The following is a 21,015-nucleotide window of genomic DNA, read 5'->3' on the forward strand; positions in this document are numbered from 1 at the left end:
TGCTTCTATTAACACACAACAATACTATTTTTTTTTTTTAAATAGGCATATGGATAATACAAATTAATTTTAAGAAATTATGTAAAATATAAATTAGGTCCCTAGGTATCTAAATTATTCTCAATGATATAATATAATCTATAAAGACTATTCAATTTAATTTAAATTATAATATTACCTAATATACCTATAGGGCACATTATATGATATAGTATATAACCTACCTAAACATTTCATAGCCACATAAGTAAACTATGATGTTTCAGTCTTGGATATGTACTTAACTTTATAAAAATAGGTAATGAAAATACAATATTTTAACCTAATTTGTCAGCGAGGGTGTTGGGTGGTACTTACACTAGGGCATCAGAGGACCTGACATTTTTAGTAAGTACATCACATTATGATATTTTAAGTCCAATCTTAATTTATTTTGCATTGCCTATAACAGTTACATCAGCTGAAAGATAATTATAACACAAACTTATCAAAAATGACAAACTCAATGAGTCAATATCGACTATCAAACATAACATTGCCATTTTGAACATTGAAAAAAATAAAACAGAAAAATAAATTAAATTATTATAAGTAAAAATTGTAAAATACCTAATAGAACATTTTGCCAACTTAGTTAACTTATTAATTTTTTTTTTTATGAATTAAAGAACCTACTTATAATATAATTTGTACCTATTATTTATTATTTTAAATAGACAGTAGTACACGAAATAATTTGTAAATGATGTACCTAAATTATTTATAAATTAGGTACTCCATTCATGTTACATCCATAACTATAAATTATAATTGTATAATGTGTATAATATTATATAGTAGGGCAACAATTAATTTTAGTTACTAGTGCACCATTAGGTGTAGTTGCGCCACTGCAATTTGTATTAGGTAATGTAATAGGTAGGTACATAAGGACAACATATTTAAAATGTCACTAAAAAAGTTGTATTTCTTCAATAACTATACTTCAGGCTTAAGAAGTTATATTTTTTTTAAACTATTTTAAATTATTTTTATTTTGCATGTTAATTCTCAAGACTGTATATTAGCTAATAAGTATTTTAAATTTTGTAAATAATAATTACTAACCTTTACAATTCTTGATGAAGGTTCATATTCATTATGACAGGATGATATTTTTGACTTTTCTTTTAAAAGTTCTTTATATTCATTTTGGTGGAATGCCTTGACATGATTTTCCAAATTCCCTGTATGACATCCACTCCGTACAGGATGTGGACAATCCAAAATTGTACAAGTGCTTGTATTAGTTGACACATTGTACACAAAATACATGCGTAGGACGGGATTTGTAATTTTCCTACCCAAATTTAATGATCAATAATTATTTCTTAAATCGTTTTCGTAATACGTTACCTAAGAAAAGTAGATAATAAACATAATTTTATCTAAAAAACAATTAAAAGTAAAACTAAATAATAAAATGTGTAATATAGGTACTTACCTACTATGAAATAATATATTCAATATTGATTATTGGCCAATTGTAAATGAAATATTGTTGATTAAAATAAACTATTAAGTAGGTATACACCATAGACGATTAGACGAAAGGTAGTTAATCACAATTTGACGACAAATCTACAACTAACTAAACAACAATAGCAACTTGAAATTACCCTCATAAAGTTAGCAGCACAACTATGACAGACACTAATGAAACACATCCAACAAATTTGTTGGTGACTTGTTGGACATTGTTGGATCACTCCCGGAATTTGTTGGACATTATTTTCGCCGGAAGAGCTTTTCGAACTTTTGTGCTGCCAACTTTACCCCAACAGCACAACTTTAAGTTACAGAAATTTCACCCTAATGAAAAATGTCCAGCTTGGTTTGTTGGACACTGTTGGATCACTCCCGGAATTTGTTGGACATTATTTTCGCCGGTAGAGCTTTTCGAACTTTTGTGCTGCCAACAGCACAACTTTAAGTTACAGAAATTTCACCCTAATGAAAAATGTCCAGCTTGGTTTGTTGGACACTGTTGGATCACTCCCGGAATTGATTTTACTACCGGCCATTGATTTTATTTCAATATTTAGGCAGTTATTTTGTTTAAATGTTTGTGTGGAAGTTATGTGGAATTTATAAAAAAAATTACATAGGATTACTTTACAGTTAAGACTTAATTGGTACTTATTAACTGTATTTACATTTACATTTGTACAGATAATCTAGGTTCAAATAATTTTAGATGCGGTGATGTTTTCCGCACAACTCAGGCTCTACCGGCGAAAATAATGTCCAACGAATTCCGGGAGTGATCCAACAGTGTCCAACAAACCAAGCTGGACATTTTTCATTAGGGTGAAATTTCTGTAACTTAAAGTTGTGCTGTTGGCAGCACAAAAGTTCGAAAAGCTCTACCGGCGAAAATAATGTCCAACAAATTCTGGGAGTGATCCAACAGTGTTCAACAAACCAAGCTGGACATTTTTCATTAGGGTGAAATTTCTGTAACTTAAAGTTGTGCTGTTGGGGTAAAGTTGGCAGCACAAAAGTTCGAAAAGCTCTTCCGGCGAAAATAATGTCCAACAAATTCCGGGAGTGATCCAACAATGTCCAACAAGTCACCAACAAATTTGTTGGATGTGTTTCATTAGTGTCTGTCATAGTTGTGCTGCTAACTTTATGAGGGTCTTGAAATTATATCAAATTATACTCTAAATAACACGCCAAATTAAATCGAACATAAACGGATAATATTATTAGTTGAATATTAAATTTACTTATAAAGTGAATTCAATATTTATAAATAAACCTGCAATAAAATAATTTGGAAAATACAAATTATTGTCAACACAGGTTAGTCAACTTTGAATTGTTCATAACTATAAGATTAAAAAAAAAAAATTATATTGGGCTCAATGTAAAAAAAAAATCACAAACGTTATTTCAAATAACGTTATTTGCAATTTTTTTACGTTACAAATACGTTTATTGTTTATTCTTAATCATGAATTATGATTAATGATATATTATGTTTAATGTTATTCGATTTTTTTCGTTTTTCGTTTATTGATTTCGTTTATGTTTTTTCCGTTTTATTAGCGTTATAAATTATAACGTTATAATAACGTTTTGAAGCCCTGGAAAAAACTGCAGCTTATTGTTTAATACTACATGACCAGATTATAACTTACAATCCGTTTAGTGGAGATGTTAGAAAATTGTAAACCTTGTACCTATATATTTTATATACCTTGTAAACCTTGTAAATATTTTATACCTTATATTCTAATAAATAAATAAAAAAACTTGTTTTTAAACATCACGCTTGTTTTTATTTTCTCATAAAATATTATACAATATTATTCAAATAATTTACGTTTGACGTTTCGCTTATTTAATTTTTTTGTCGACTCTCGCCCCGTGAAGCCGAGAAGAGCTGGCGAGTGGTTGAAAGACGTCGGACCGTCGTTCTCATCAACTGCAGGGCTCGGTTCAATATATTGAGGCGCTGTATACCACGGAGGGGGCTGTGCAAAATTGTCTGGATCAAAGTATGGGGGAAGAGTGTCTATGATCGTCGGTGATAGACTGCCAGGATCATAAATAGGCTATACAAAAATAATAATTTGTTAATATATATATATATATATATATTTATTTTAAAAATTAAATGTTACCAATGACTGGGTTGGTACCCATGTCGCCTGTGTTAAAAATTCTTCAATTCCACGATCCTCGTCAGTTCCCTAAAATAATTATTAAAATTAATACTTAAATTATTTCAATATATATAAGTTATAAATTACCCTTGCTTGTGATAGCATTGGAGACATGCTCGAATATCTCGGGGGTGAAATGAGCCTCATTTCGGATTCGGTGAATAACTAAAAAATAATAATTATACATTAAATATTTTTACAAGCGATATAATTTAAAGGTTTACCTCGGGTGACGTTTCACCATTCCATCGTTGCGCCCAATGTTCAGCTAATTGAGTAGTAGCATTTATTTTGAGCTGACTGATGAAATTCATGTCTTCTTTAGGAGTGGATCCAATAATTTTATCGTCATTTAAATTTTTGATAAAAATGATCATTTCATCTATGTTTTTCGGTGGTGTTTCAACTTTAGTAAATTCATGGTCCAAATAATTACCCATAATCTCAAACTATTTTACGACGAGTGGTCGTATGATGGCTGACTTTCGTGTGACCGTTTCATGAATTGACCATTCTAAATATTGTAATTTTATTAAATCTGCACGATTTAGCAAAACTCGACACCCGGCTTGTGCTTTTGATTCTACGACAAGCATATTTTCTCCTTGATACACCATTATACTAGATAGCGAAATATTTTCTGTTTCCAGGAATAAATTTCGCTTGTATTTTTGAGGTATGTCAAGTATAAACGACAATATATTTCCTATCAAGGAAAATACACGTCGTAAAAAATCGGCGGGCATATTAATATACCGTGATGGTGTGATTATTTGGACTTCGATATTGAATTCGTCCGTAGGATCAAGTTCTACATTCAAAAACTTACGGCCAGTGAAGTCGAGTGTGTAAGATGTAGATTCGATGAGTTCTGCAGGCGGTGTTGGAGGCACATAAGTGAAATTCTTTTTGTACACTGCAGCCATGTTTTCAATTGAACCAGCCATGATTAAAATTATTTTTGAAAATAAAAACTCACTAAACTTTATAAAGATGGAGCGTATACGTGTACACCAGTTTAAAGCAGCAGACGGACTAAACGGCTACTGGCTCTTTCAGGCAGGAGTATCTATAATAGGTGGGGACATTTTTTAGATTCTGAACGAAGTGATGAATGTATTGATTTTACAATGATGTGTTTTTTTTTTTGTGTCTGTGTACAGCATAACTAGTCGAAATAATGCTTCGATTTCAAACTTTGGGGGTGGTTTCCGATGTAAAATTGAAGATCCTTGGTGCATTATAGAGGTCAAAAGTAAAAATTTTCCAACAGTTTTCAAAAAAATCGAGAAAAACAAAAAAAAATGACAGAAAAACGGGAATTTTTACGCAAAACCAGTTTTCGACCAAATCGATTTTTTTATATGGTTGTAATTCAAAAACCTATCACTGTAAATACTTAAAATTATCACCAAATGTTTATGTTAGTGTTATATATATACAGTTAAATTTTCAAAAAGTTTTGACTTTTTTTGAGTTATTTATAGACCACTGAAATTTTTGATTTTTTTGAAGTGTCGGTAAAAAAATGTTGGACGACCAAAAAAACTTGAAAATTTAATACAAGGTTCCTTTTGAGTTGTTCTTATCGTAGCTAAAAAAAATTAAAAATCGTAAGTCACAATTTTTTTAATAAGCGTTTACAGTTCAAAATTTTACAAAATCTGTCGAAAACGCGAAAATTAGCAAGTAATTTTGAAGTTTAAAAATCATAAAATTTTTTCTGTTTATAACTAAGGATTAAAAATATAACACTAAGTTTTCCATAAGTTTTCCTTCAAAAAGCTATAGAGAAAACTCGAAGCGTCATTATAGGAAAAATTTTAAGTGCGTTGAATTTTAAATTTTTTCGAAATAGTGTAACGATAACAATATATCCTCAATCGATTTTAAACATTTGTTATTATTCAAAAAGTATAAGTCGTAGATACTTGAAAATCTTACCAGTTATTAAGATTGGCATTTTCTTTACATGATTTAATTTTCAAAATATTGTGACTTTTTTTGAGGTATTTATAGACAACTGAAATTCTCAATTTTTCTGAAAATTTTTTTTTGAAGTGTTGATAAAATTTTTTTGGCCCTATCAAAATACTTGAAAATTCAATACAAAGTTTCTCATAAGTTTTTCATTTAGTGATTAAAAAATTATAAAAATACATAGGCGCGATTTTTTTTATTAGCATTTGAAGTTCAAATATTGACAAAATTCGTCAAAACCATGAATATTTTTTTTTGTGTTTGTCATTACGTTTAGGGGCAGTAAAAATACTTCGACTTTTAACTTCAGTACCTTGTTAAATCAGAAAGTGAATCTAGTTGATACTTTGTGGGATCAAAAGTAAAAAATTCTTAAAATTTTTCTAAATAATCGGGATAAACAAACTAAAAATTAAGGGAAAACGGGAAATTTTACGTACAATCAGTTTTTAACAAAATCGATTTTGATTTTTGATATAACTTTAAAACAAATGACCATTGGATACATGCAATTTTCACCGAATGTTTATATAAGTATATTATATCCACCATAAAATTTTCAAAAATTTCTGACTTAAGTTAAACTATTCATAGGTATATGCAATTTTCGATCATTATTAGTTTTTTTTAAATTAATATCGATAAAAATTTATTTTTTGGGTAGAAAATCTTGAAAATTTAATACAAGGCTCTTAATATATTATTACAATAGCAGTTGAAAAATAAAAGAAATACATAGTCATAATTTTTTTTTTATAAGCATTCAAAGTTTGAATTTTGACAAAATACGTAAAAATCACAAAAAATCACAAATTATTTTATGCTAGAAATTAATAAAAAATTTTCTTTTTTAAACTAAGATTTAAATATTTAATACAAGAATCCTTACAAATTTTTCAACCGTTATCACAAAAAAAATGTCCACCAGAAATTCATATTAAATTTTTATTAGCATTTGAATTTCAAATATTGACAAAAATTCGTCAAAACCATGAATATTTGCGAATTATTTTGTAGTTCAAAATTCATAATATTGTTTGTATTTATATTTAAGGTTATAAAATTCAACACTAAGTTTTCCATAAGTTTTGCTTCAAATGGCTATAGAGAAAATTTGAAGCGTTTTTATAGGAAAAATATTTTGAGCGTTTGAGTTTTAAATTTTTATGAAATCGCGTAATAATAACGATTTATCCTCAAACCAGGTATATGTATATCTATGATAATATAAGGTATTATGAATTATGAAAACTACATGCAATGTTTTTGGAAAAATTGATTAACCATGCCTTATGCAAAATGTTTTCTAATTGAAAAATAAAATATTTGTTTCAAAATAGAATATATGACAATATTTAAATATAATATATCCTAGACTGACAAATCATCTCCGTTCAGAATCGTTTTTCGTATACAATGATGCCTATCATTGCATTCAAATCTAACCTACCCTAGTCAGAGGTCCACCCCACCACCTAATGTACAGCAGAGCGATATCCACTTTCCCGCTTTTTTAAATTCTATTTTTACAATTTTTTTAATATTTAATATAATATAGCCAAATATAGGTACCTATAATATATCAAGTTTATATTTTATGATTGAGTGTGTAGGTAACTTCAATGTTTGCTCCTATACGAAGAAAATATTTGTGACTCCAATGTGTGTGTGTCACACACGGTAATAATAGTATTATTTTTTTGTAGGTATACCAACCCAGTCTATATCATCTATATCATGTATGCATCTACACGTGCTAACTTACTGCAGAATAGATTCTAGAATTACATACACAGTTACACGTATTAGTAGGTAGGTATTATAATATATATATATATATATATATTAATTATATTATACGATATTATATGGCTGTGATCTAGTGAACGGATCTTTTGCGACTTACACTCAATAAAATATATTATGTCATTTCGTCCGCCACCGAAACTTACAACCATACACACACACACACACACACACACATACACACGTACGTACGTGCATAAGTAACCTAACCATGCACAAACAATTCAATATTATATTATTATTTTACATACTAGCTAAAACGTGCGCTCGACTAATTATCAGTCTCCATCACCAACCCCATCGCTATCACCTATATATACCTATAATACGTACACGTATTATAGCCCACCCGCTCACTCGTCGTATAACGTACACACGACGTGCACTAACGATTTTAGTTTCGGATAACAATTAGTATATTATTATTATTATTATTATTGTTGTTGTTGTTGTGTTAGTTGTTGTATAGCATGGTTGCCATCCACCGCCACTGGCAATATAATAATATTAACTTACCGTCTAACGAGTCCCAAAACGTTTTCTGCTCAGTAATCATAATCATAATTATAAGTAATAACCGAGTTTTAGAACATCTATGTCACTATAACTGTATGAAATATAGGTACGTGCTAAAATATGGCATACAGTTTTCTTGTGTTCGACAAACAAAACATTAATCTAATATTTTACACAACAGTTAGGTCGTATATAATATAATATGTTATCCGATTCGTTTTATCTACCAATCATTTTGGACGATTGAACTGTTTTTTTGTACCTTTTTTGTCTGTGTTCAGTACAACGTTGACAAGAAGGTCTAAATGTTTGAAAAATATTTTCCCCGTAATTGACAATAATTATATTGTATATAACATATTGTATTCAGGCGCGAATTCAGGGGAGGGGGCTATCATCTAGCCACCAACAAAATAAATTTATATTATAAATTATATGTTATTTTTCAAAATAAAAATAATAATAATAATATCGGTTCTTTTCGTTATCGCCGTCACATACGACAATAATAACATTAATAACTATTGTTAAGTGTTTTCAAAGTATACTCGTATAGTCGTATGTAACGACACGCGTCGACAGCGGAAAGCACCGATAACAATTATTATGAAAAAAAAGTTAGCACTAATAAATTAAATAGAAAATGATAATATTTAAATAAATAGTAAGGTGTAGCAATTTTTTTTTTTTTTGAGCACCTCCTGTTAAATTTTTCTGGATCCGCGCTTGATTGTATTGTATAGGGTTTCGGATAATAGCTCGAAATGGTATTTAAACACAAACCTTCTATTAAAGATATTTTAGAGGCCATACTATAATATGACCGTCGTGGTTTATTATTATAATTTTAAGAAACCTTTAGGTTGGCTCACCGTAAAACTAAAATGTTTTTGAAAAAAAACTTTCGAATCAATATCATAAAATATACATAATATATTATCTATTGATTATTTAATTTTTATATTTTAATCAAAATTCAAAATTAACATTGATTTAATTAAACCTAAGTATATATTATTATAAGTGATGAGGTGACGTTTATATTATTTAAGTTAGTTGGATTAATAGTCAAAGTTATAAGACTTAGTCCCGAGGAGATAAATAATTTCAAAACCTACCCATAAAATTGTTTATTTGAATATTGGAATAATTTGTTATTATTCAAAAATTGTTTAGAAATCTGATTCTATTTTAATCTTATTTTGAAGTACCTATGGTACCACCTTTTACCTAGTTTTCATCTTTGGGCCAATCTATCTTCTTTTATAGTAATGAATACTTTTTTTTTTACTAATGGTACTTAAGCAGTTATCATTTATCAATAACAAATTAAGCATATTTTTGTTTTATTGCGGTTATTAAAATATTAAATTTAACTGTCATTTACATAATTTAAGTATACAATAGGTAATATTTATGAAAAATCTACAAATTAATAAATATTTTAAGCTTTTTTTTGGAAAAAATTCTATAACTGAAGATTGACTAAAAATGCGATCAGTTAGGTTAAAGGTATCAATATTTTATTATAATTGTTATATAATATACAATATACATACCTATAATAGTTAGTTATAAAGTTGTAATAATAATGACTTTTAAATAGGTCTTATTTTTAAATATTTTCTTGCTACTTTGACTGATAAGAAAGGCATTTTTGTTGTAATTACAAGGACAATTAAAAATATTTAAATACCTAATACTAGCTTAAACTACCGACAGGTTTTCATTGCGAATATTTTCGGTATTATTTATAAATTTGTGTCATTAGTTGCTGACCATTTTTGCAAGGCTTGGTTTAAAATATAAAAATAAAAATTATCATCCTTGGCCTTACGCTTAAATTATTATATTATACTAAATTAGAAATTTAATTACGAAATATTTATCATAATATCGAATATACGAACAAAACCCATAGGAAAAGGTACTGTGAGATTAGGTTTACCATTGGCTTTGAAAATTGCCAGCTATTGATATAGGCACTATTATAAAACATTTATTTGTAAACAATATTCGTTACTATAGTTTTGGAAATGTTAGAAAGTGAGTTTCCTACAGTCACTCGACTTTTAAAAGTGTGTATTAAAAATAAGTATTAATAGGTACAATTTTTGTAGCTCCTAAGCTCCTAAAGTTCAATTGCCGTCTCCCATGTTGCATGGAAAAAAAATGTGACTTGGACGGCGCATAATTTCCCGACCCTTTCCTAGGTCCTGCAGCCTAAATCCTGTTGTAGGGTGAGGTTGGCAATACCACCACCCTACCACCTCCGACGCCGCACTGTTGTGTGTGTGTGTGTGTAGTCCGTTACGTCTCTCACTTTTAATTATTATGTACGTTAAGGTTAAACACTTATGAACGTTTCTGTTTTTTTTTGATTTATGTTTTAACTTTTAATATTCCGATGTCAAATAAAGTTTCTTTAAATCTTATGTTTATGATTTATATTGATTGTTAATAGGTCGGCGTAAAAGTAACACCGCCTACACTGTAGATATTATAGATTTCGCCGGGGGTAATGCTGTATGTAATAATATGTGCATTATGATCGAAGGTTATTTGATTAAACATCGAAACAATCGTCTACTGCTGTCTCGGGGTCGGGGATACGAAATTTAATTTTTTAAGAAATATGCCCACCTATTGTTCGGTTCAAATTGTCTGATACCCAGAATGAAGGAGGAGTTCGAAATTTGAATTTCGCACATAACCTCAATGCTCAGAACAGCCGACACTCTGGGTCGAGGAATCCGACCCGTTACATAATACCTGCAGGTTTGGACAATTTATTGTAGTCGTCGCTACGGTGACCGTAGAAACAACGTTCGACAAAGACAAGAGTAGTGCCATGTAGTGCGGTAGTCGCATCTACTCGTAATAATATTATTATACGTACTCTCCGATACAAGTGGTCTGTTCTTCGCAGTCGCAGTAGTGTTCTCGAGTCGTCGCTTCTCTTGGTCACACACAGTTTTTTTAAATATGTCCGCTATAGTGTGCCAGTGTGAATAAAATACATAATAATATCATCATCAAACGCATGCACAATACATATATCGTAATTTTTATTTAAAAGTAGTTTAATAACTGTTCACCAATATTCTATATTAGTCGGTTGGAAAAACGATAGTTCAACATTCGTGGCACATTATTATAAGTAGGTACCATATAATATACTATGATACAATTTAGAATAATTATATTAAATAACTAATAAGTAAGATATTATTTATTTTTTACGTACGACTTCACGAATTTTCTTTTTCCGTTTTGTTCATTGGTTATTTCATGACGGTGAATAACCGTTTTTCTTATTATTTATGGAATGTGTTACATTCCGGAGCTGTTTGTTGATTGTTTAGAGATTTAAATAAACATATTTATAATATTACATTTATTTGTGTATGGTTGAGTGTAGGTGAAAAAAATATATTGGTAATAATATACAATAATTATTATTTTCGCGGCGAGATGAAGAAAATCGATTGTATATGCTATACCTGCTATAATATGCTATAGTACCTATGGGTAGAAGTTATCCATCGGAAAACCGGGATTTTCTTGATTTACATTCATTCTGGTCATTAGGGTCAAATTATGATTGCTATTGAAAATAAAGATCAAATCCGGTGTTATTATACTCTTTGTTACCGCTTTGAGTAATAATAGTTGTAGTGGTAGGAGCTGAGACAATAAATGAAAAAAAAATTGATTTCTTGTCGGCCCGTTGCCGCGTCGCCATTAACAACAACGGCAATGGCCGATGAAGAGTTATGTACATTTTTTTACAATAATCTAAATAATATTTAATTTTTATTATTATGCATCTAGAGCACTTTTAAGACAATATAGACAACAATCAACAAACGTTTTCGAGTTCTTGATTATTATCTTTTCTCTTGCATACAGTAAATTCTAGCATCTATCATCTATACATTGTTGTTGTTTTTTTTTTTAAGCGTTTAAATTTTTAAACAAAATGTTCGATTGAATTTCCGATCCGGCTTGACGTTAAACTCTATTACAGACTTATTGTCTTATATTATTTAAATTTACATTACCTACATCCGAGTGATGGGTAGTTAACATCCAAACGGTTTCCAAAAACACTGATTTTCCAAAAAGAAAGAAAAAGATTTGTAAAAATGGTATTTAAACGGTAAAATGTGTTCCCACAATATAATACAATGTTCATAAAAATGGGTTCCTTATTAATTGTCGCCATAGATCATGCACATAATTTAGAAAAAGTCGTTTCCATCATAACGGATTACCAGAATTTAGGTTAAAATTAAGAAAAAAACAGTTATTAAAAAAAATATTATTCATTCAACAATTTTAGGTAGATAGGTAGGATAGTTTTTTCGATATTTTATTTTGATGCAAGTTATGAGGATTTAATATAATATAATTGTAAACCTAGATACTAATTGTATTATAGACACATGTTAATTTTTTAAATGTTTAAAACTGTGTGTTAAAATGAAACATTTTGATTTAAAAAAATATTTTATAAGTAAGTACATCAATAAAATGCATTTATTACATTGAATTTTATTTAAGTTTTTTTAACAAAATAGGAAATTTGTTGGTTTTACAATGATGTTTTTTGGGTAATAGTAATAAAGGATAGCTTCATACATATAGACATATAGAACACATATATACCGATATTACCGTCTGAGCAAAACCTTTTGGGTGGAAACAAATAACTTGAACACCTACTTCTTATTTACGTAGATATTTTAAAATAAATAACTTAAAACTTTATTACTTATTTATTTTTATATGAAAACTTTATATTTTTTTTAGACCCTAGCTTATTTAACTTTTTTTTTATTTATCGTGTCGATAAGACTAATAAGTAATAACTGTGGTCACAGGAATGCATCTGTAATATGAAGGTTGATAAAATAAATAAAAAAGATAATTTTAATAAATAAAATTAGGTAACTAATATATCTAGATGTGCACGAATTACATATTGTTGTACAAGTGTTGATAAAAATGTTCGGAATCCTTTAAAAAAACTTAAAAATTGTATAAACTATCATCATAAGTAGTTCTTTAAGCAATTTAAAATATAAGGGCACGATTTTTTATAAGCATTTGAAGTTAAAATTTTGTCAAAATTTCGAAAACTTACAAATTAATTTGTATTAAAAAAATTATTTTTTTAATGTTAAGTTTTTATAGTATAGTCTTGAAAATTTAATTCAAGGTTCCTCATGATAATAGATCATTCTGAAACAAAAAAATCTTAATATTTATAAGCAGGTATAAAAACAGTAGAAGAAGCAGCTGCTATTTTCTATAAACGATATTATAATAAATTAGAAAATCATGAAAATCATCTAATAAAAGGCTTACATATCCCTCACTTCCTGAAAATCCCCGTCGCAGGCTGAAAAGGAAATGTTGTAGGAATCATCTAACTTAATCCTAATAAGTTGTAAGAATCACATAATAAACAAGCTAAGTACTATTGATGGGTGGCTTCTTATTCACGTCACCTCATAATGTTTTGTTACCCTAATCTCACATATACTTATTGAGCTTAATTGTATAGATTGTATATTTCTTGTAAAAAAAAAAAATAAATATTTATAAGCAGTACTATTTTTTTTTTTATATTCAATTAGATATAATTTATACGAAAAAAAGGTTTTTAGTCATTTTGTTGTAATTCAAAAATTTTATTCGTGGGGACTTAAACGTATTTTATTATATTTTTAAAACACAAATTACATATTATTTAAAATATATAGATTAATTTAAAGATATATTGCCTATTTTACCACAAATTTACGGTAGTCGATATTAACTCAAAAGTCAAAAATTAATAACAATAATATATTGAAACCTACTATTATAATAATTAAATATTATTAGTATAATGAATGCAATATTTTTTCAGAAAATAAATTCAACTTGCCGGATTGCTGGGAGTTAGTAAAAAACTATAAAATATATAGCAAAATAAATATATCATAAAATATCCTAATAGTAATATAGGCTGATTAGATAGACCGCCTTTGCTTAAAATTTTTTTTCGTTGCAATGATTTATCATTTAATTCAAATTTTACATATACATTATTGCATTATAGTGACTTATTCAAGAATAACAAGATACCACTTCACATGACATCTACTATCCAACAAGCCATTATCTCATACACTTTTTCAATTTTTAATTTTTTTTTTTTTAGTTCAAGAACAAAAAGTAGCAAAATGTTTCGCTCTATCAACAAGTTATCAACTGGGTAAAGTAAACTGATGCATTTGTCAACTCTTCTATTCTGTTTACCATGCATATAACAATATTTTAATTTCTTGTGCATTGCTTCCAGGTACATGTTTGTGTTCAACGATAGATCAAGTCTGTAACAAAATGCCCATGCTTTGGGTCGTTGAGAGTAATAATTTTTAAAGTAAATCCCAAAGTCTTTTGTTTCGTCGTCATCTTCACACATTGCAAGAAAGCACTCTAAGGAATTCTGAAACTGATCAATATCCAAAATTTCCATCAATGTACGACAAGCTTTATACACTTCCGACTGCTTAGTTAGAGATTTAATTTTATTAAGATTTTTTCTCCAACTTCTGTCTACATGCCAGTTGCAAAGTAAGTGATAATCTGGGTTTGACATTATATTAGACCAGGCATTAATGTATGTTGAGGTATCGTCTGACATAAGAACTTTAGTAGTAATTAAACCTTCTTTTTCTTTTACAGACAAAAAAAATCTAGACATAGCCACTGTATCAATTCTATTGCTTAAACAGAATGCAACTGGGCAACCAGCTCCAAATTCATCAACTACAAGTAATGTTGTGAGCTGAAAGTCATGACTGGTTGTTCCATGGGTGCTGTCAACGCAAATTCTGCCAGTTGCATATTTTGACAAAACATCTATTTGATAAGGTGTCATTATTACAATCATAAAATCGTCTTTCAATAGTGGACCTTCTTTCTCACATCCTTGCATTTTAAAATATGCTACTGGTGACTTTTCTTTGAGTAACATTTGTTCTTGCACCCATATTTCTGTACTAAAAGCGTCATTTGTGTGTACAATGTCTCTGTCCAAGTCATAATCTCTTTTAATGTTATGTAAATCTCGTTTGTCCACAGCATGGAAACGGTTGACACTTTCTGTTGAAGTTACAGATTTTCGAATATCGTCCAAAATCCGTTCAAAAGTCACACCTGATTTAATTTTTCCAGCCAGTTCATCTCTTTCTTCTTTTGATAAATGTAAGAACTTCATATTTAATGTATGGCCAACATGGGTTCTTCTAAATTCTACTGTTATGTGACCATCAACATTAGTTGTCGTCATTCCAGCAGGACAAATCTTGTCCAGTTTTGAATGTTTGTGACCATTTCATTCTCTTTCCTGAACCTGTTGTTCGGGAAGAACCTGATCTGTGACAAACGTAATACGTTTTGTTTCCAACCACCCTTTGAACAACAAAGAAAGACAGATCCTCTTTTTCAATATTTCTTTTCCATGTTTTAAATTCTATAAGATAAATAGTTTTATATAATACAATATAAAATGACAATATAGGTGAGTTTTTAAGCATACTCTTCTCATTCTAGATTCTGAGTAAATCGAGTTAATATATTTGCAATGGTATGTATTTTGTAGAAAAAAATCCTTATGCAAACCCTTTTGGTTTAAAATGTGGAGAGTATGCTTAAAATTTAAAAATCCCTTTTTGTATTATATATAGTAATTACTAATAAGTTACAAAATTAATATAAATACCATGGAGAGAGTCAAACGCTGTAGTTTCTTTTATTAATTGTACATTATGTTCGTTGGAAATGTGTTCACATACATTTGTGAGAGTTTTAAAGTCTGCTTCGCATAAAGGACATTTCACCAAACGGACATTATTTCTATTATCCACACCGTGGGCTTTTTGCATATGTTTAATCCTATTACCTATATTACTAAACATACTATCGCACAAAGAGCATTTCTCCTTTTCATCGTTTCGTTTTCGTTTATTTAAGTTTATTTCTGACATTTTTATATAATATTTGAAACTGTAAGAAACACTATTGTACACACAACTGCAAAACAAACTATATGGCTGATATTATATTTGGATTTTGTGTAATTTAATCTAATAATCTAATATCTTTCATATGTGAAAATATTAGATTATCCATAAAACAAGTTGAACTTTATCTTTATTCTATTATTTGTTATTAGCTACTGATAGCTGGAAGTTTTGTTATAATTTAATATTTTATAAATAGAAGTCTGTACATTCTGAAAAAATTATCTTTGCTGTGTTATGTTTTTTTTAATAATTTCATAAATATTATACATTATGCTAGATTATTTTGTAATTTTCACATTATTATACAGTACTATAATAATAATAAGTAATGATACCTATATGATAAATAGAAAAGACATTATTAATGTTGAAATGCCTATGAATTAACATTTAATTATAACACCTTAGTTAATATATTATTATGAGGTAAAGCTTTATCAATAGCAACTCTCAAACTTATTTTTGATTAATTATACATTTTTCCAGTGGTTTTTTTAATTTGAAGATCTATTATACAAGTATAATAAATTATAAATAATGTTACAATAATATTTTATATTAGTATGACCAGATTAACTATTGACGACTACCTTATTTACTAATTAATGATAAAAATTAATAAATAATATGAGACATATTATTGTAAAACTGTAATAATATTATTTATAAATTGTAAATAATTATTGAAATAATATCGGATTGTGCATTTGACAGTTGTAAAATTTCGAAGTGCTTATCAGTTATTGATAAGATATGTTGATAATAGGAATTGGTGCACGTGCGCATGCGCGTACGTAACTTGGAACTAGCTGCAGTGATCCCGCTCGTGTCTCTAGACGCTCGTATCAACGTCACCGACGGTTATCATCGACCAGTTATCACGTTGTGGTAAGCGTGACGTTGTGTTATCAGTGGGGGCGTCGTATGTCGTCGGTGCTGTCGGGAAACAGGTTCGACCACCACTGCGTCACCCATACTCACGTATTTTTCGTAAGTCGATCTGACTCCGTGTTTCGGAAGTGTTGATACGTCGTCGTACGAGGAAAGAGGTTCAATGGAAATAAATGTAAACACAATATATCGTAATGACGCGTTGCGTCGAGTATTTTATTGGTAGTCGTTCGTTACACAATAATGGCGAGATCGAGACGTTGCGAGTGAAACAGGCTCGCGGTCGTTACGCGCGTGGTCGTTCGGGTCGTAAAAAGGCGTCGAGACGGAGCTGCTCGTTGCGAGCTCGGTCGGTCGAGGTGTTGCTCGTTCGGGCGTCGTAGGCGAAGAGAGCGATGGCCGGTAGGGCGACAGCGTCGCTCGCGTCGTTGTCGAGCGAGGTGGGTCGAGGTCGATTTAGAAAAGAACATAAATATAATTACAAAGAAGTCGTATACAGAAACATAACAAAAGAATAAATAACGAATACAAAACATAAGTATAAAAAGGCACGCGTCGTGCGCTGAGCAAGTGGTGATAAGGTCGCGGTATCACCACATTACTCCCCCTCGGAAAGAGAGCAAAAACTAACCCGTTTTTTTAACCATTGTGTTGACGATGTCGAAAAGGCTCCTCTGAGCGTCAGCGTGGTCCCTGCAGCTGAGTGAGAGGCGCGTGTTCGTCGTGAATCGTTGACTGGTCGTCGGGGTCGTACGTCGAATGGCGATGAGATGACGCTGGCCGTTCCAAAAGACTATATGACGAAAATCGGGTCGAGATGTAGTTGTTTTGGCCCGAAGGTTTTTAATGTCGGAGTCTGAATGTTGAAAATTGTAGAGATTGTTGCTGACTGTAGTTGAAAATGAGCGGCGAAATTTGATGAGCTGAGAAGTTGAGATTTTTATTGTCGCAAGGTATTGATGGGTTGAAATTTGGTTGTGTATAGTTCGGTAGGGGGAAAGAAAAAATATTGCTTAAGGCGTTTGTGTAAAAGGAAAAGAAAAAAAAAGAGAAAAGGATTGATGCTTATGGCTTGATTTTGTTGTGCGGCTTCCGCATGTCGCACGGTGGTCGACAACTACTGGACGCGAGCCCGTAGCGCGTGTGGTAGTAGCATACCTGGCTGATCGTGGTCGTGTTTTGTCGGACGGGTCTTACCACGGCGATGGCGTTCCTGGACGCGGGAGTCTCCACGCGCTGTTGCAAATCGCGTAACTACGCGATGAGGCGAGACACCGTTGTCTCGAGAGCTTCGACGCGGGCGGCGAGCGCAACGTTTTCGGACGACCTCGATGGTGAGGAACACGTGGTCGTGCTGCTGAGGTACTTTCACCATGGTACGGGGCGTGACAGCGTGGTCGGGCCTGAGCCGCCGGTTGATTGTACGGTCCGTACGTCCGCGACCTGCTTGGACCCCATGGTGCAGATGAAGCCGAAAAGCTTTGAAAAAGAATCAAAAAACTACGCTGACGGATGCGTTCGGATGAACTTCAAAGACACATACTTTCGGGACGCGGCGTCGCGTGGATGTCGCTCGTACGGACGTTGAAATCGAATTCAGAGGTCACCAATGTGGTAGGCGTGACGTTGTGTTATCAGTGGGGGCGTCGTATGTCGTCGGTGCTGTCGGGAAACAGGTTCGACCACCACTACGTCACCCATACTCACGTATTTTTCGTAAGTCGATCTGATTCCGTGTTTCTGAAGTGTTGATACGTCGTCGTACGAGGAAAGAGGTTCAATGGAAATAAATGTAAACACAATATATCGTAATGACGCGTTGCGTCGAGTATTTTATTGGTAGTCGTTCGTTACACAATAATGGCGAGATCGAGACGTTGCGAGTGAAACAGGCTCGCGGTCGTTACGCGCGTGGTCGTTCGGGTCGTAAAAAGGCGTCGAGACGGAGCTGCTCGTTGCGAGCTCGGTCGGTCGAGGTGTTGCTCGTTCGGGCGTCGTAGGCGAAGAGAGCGATGGCCGGTAGCAGGGTTGCCAGGTTTTTGATGATTAGTGTAGCCAGATTACTCTTATCAAATAGCCAACTATCGCCAATCACACATTATCAGATTAATAGCCAAATTTCTACTTTATCATATAAAAGTAGCCACAACTCACAAGCATACAAATCACAATATCATGACAAATTTAATTTGTCATGCACAGTATTATTTTTCTAACCATCCCATAATTATTTGTGACATCGATTTATATTAACTTTAAATAGGTAACCAAAATATTAAAACATCTCAATTAAATAATAATCATTATAATATAATTTAATATAATAATTATTAATTATTTCTTTAATATAATACATAATTCATTTACAAACTTAATTAGGTACTTGGACAATAGGTAAGTACTTAATACTGGCTTTAATAATTGCTTAGGTACAATATGTCAATACTTGATGAATATAAAATAATAATATAATAAAAATTGCTTCTTTTTTTTTAATAAACATTTAAAAATCTTACATATTATCTGGTAATGAAATTTCATTTAATACATTTAACAGGTCATCATAATCATCATCATCATTAATACATGCATGGTCATTATTTGATGTAACAGATGTATCACTTGATTTTTGATACATTGTTTGTGTATTGAACTTAGTGTACATTGATTTTGTTGGAACAAAAGAAGTACAACACTTTTTCAAGGAATTAAAATGACACCGGATTCTTAATAAATTTTCTAACATTACCAAATTAATTTTATTCCTTGATCTTGTTTTAACACCATTTAATATGGAAAACACTCTTTCCACAATTGCATTACTTGATGGTAAACATAATAATTTAAGAACAAACTCAGAAAGTTCTCTAAAAATATATGTACCACCTGCATCTTTAAATGAATACAGTTTGGACCAACATTTTAAACTATCTGATAATTCATCTTCGCTTAAATAATAAGTAAATTTTACTGTTGTCAGCTTCTCCCATTGTGTTTCAACTGTGCCGAACATGGTTTTATTTAAAAATTGGTCAATAAATGGTAAATGTTTAAAAGAAGGGTGCAATTGATTGAGGCATTGCTTGGGTGAAAATAATTGTAGTTTTTGAAAAAACTCTAAATTGTCAGGTAGTCTTTTGTCTAGTTCATACAATAATGCCTTTATAAATGAAAATGCTTTGAATTCTAATGTTTTAATATCATTAGGATCAATATTTAAAGTTTTTAATACTCTATTGTAATCTAGACCATAGTCACATTTATCTGAAGAATTATAAACATCGTTATTATTAATTTGGTCTCTCATGAAATTAAAGCCTTTTGAAATAACATTAACATTAATAATTTTTTTCGCAAGAAATAAAAATAAGGAACTTATGTCATCATAAGATCTTCCAATATCGACAAAACTTTTTTGGAATGTTATATTTAAATGATTGACTTCATATAGAATTGGTTTAATTATTAACAAATATAAGTAATTTACATCATCATTCAACATCTGATTTAAAACTCTAGCAACATAACACTTTTCTTTTTTTACCACTAGTGAAAAATGTATTTTCAACTCCAACCAATGTTCTACAATGTTATTAACAACATTCGAACGAGCTAACCAACGAGTAGCTGATAACTGATGAAAATTGTGAAATTTTTTATTATTTGGACCAGAATTAATCAGGTCAAATGTTCTTTTGTACTCGGCTCTTCGGAGTGGACTAATGTGGAACCAATTATAAACTTCACGACATATATAATCAATATGGCTAGGAAATTGATCACTAGCTTTTGAAATTGCATTATTTAACGAATGACAAATACATCGAACGATTTGTAAATTTGGATTATTTTTTTTCAGAAGAGCAAACAGCGAATGATTTTTCCCACAGAGATTGCTAGCTCCATCCGTGCCAATTCCAATTAATTGGTTAATATCAAGGCCTATATTTTTGATATATTTGCATAAATGTTGAAACAATAAGTCAGCTGTGCAGCTATCGACTTCGACTAATCCTAAGAATTCA

The 21,015-nt window shown here is 30.7% G+C and overlaps 2 protein-coding genes and 1 pseudogene across 2 annotated transcripts; all 3 read right to left on the reverse strand.

Annotated features, from left to right (window-relative positions):
• Positions 1–3,353: 3,353 nt before the first annotated feature.
• On the reverse strand, positions 3,354–4,266 carry LOC107171002 (uncharacterized). Its single transcript, XM_089223541.1, has 4 exons — positions 3,938–4,266; positions 3,801–3,878; positions 3,672–3,740; positions 3,354–3,602 (listed from the first exon to the last, which is right to left on the reverse strand). The coding sequence occupies exons 1-4, from the start codon at positions 4,151–4,153 to the stop codon at positions 3,354–3,356; spliced, it is 612 nt and encodes a 203-aa protein (XP_089079667.1). The 5' UTR covers positions 4,154–4,266.
• On the reverse strand, positions 4,163–4,679 carry LOC149056615 (uncharacterized). The gene has a single exon (XM_089223542.1). The coding sequence runs from the start codon at positions 4,658–4,660 to the stop codon at positions 4,163–4,165; it is 498 nt and encodes a 165-aa protein (XP_089079668.1). The 5' UTR covers positions 4,661–4,679.
• A 9,478-nt stretch (positions 4,680–14,157) lies between these two features.
• On the reverse strand, positions 14,158–16,317 carry LOC107172779 (uncharacterized; annotated as a pseudogene).
• Between the last annotated feature and the right edge of the window lie 4,698 nt (positions 16,318–21,015).

Source organism: Diuraphis noxia, unplaced genomic scaffold (assembly GCF_037042655.1).
Source record: "Diuraphis noxia isolate RWA-SAM2 unplaced genomic scaffold, SU_Dnox_SAM2 contig0003, whole genome shotgun sequence".
Lineage (NCBI taxonomy): Eukaryota > Metazoa > Arthropoda > Insecta > Hemiptera > Aphididae > Diuraphis > Diuraphis noxia.

Coding starts and splice junctions, on each gene's coding strand:
- LOC107171002 (XM_089223541.1), bottom strand. CDS start 4,153: ATGGGTAATTATTTGGACCATGAATTTACTAAAGTTGAAACACCACCG. Junction 3,879..3,937: donor ATGGTGAAACGTCACCCGAG/GTAAACCTTTAA, acceptor ATTATTTTTTAG/TTATTCACCGAATCCGAAAT. Junction 3,741..3,800: donor CAATGCTATCACAAGCAAGG/GTAATTTATAAC, acceptor TAATTATTTTAG/GGAACTGACGAGGATCGTGG.
- LOC149056615 (XM_089223542.1), bottom strand. CDS start 4,660: ATGGCTGGTTCAATTGAAAACATGGCTGCAGTGTACAAAAAGAATTTC.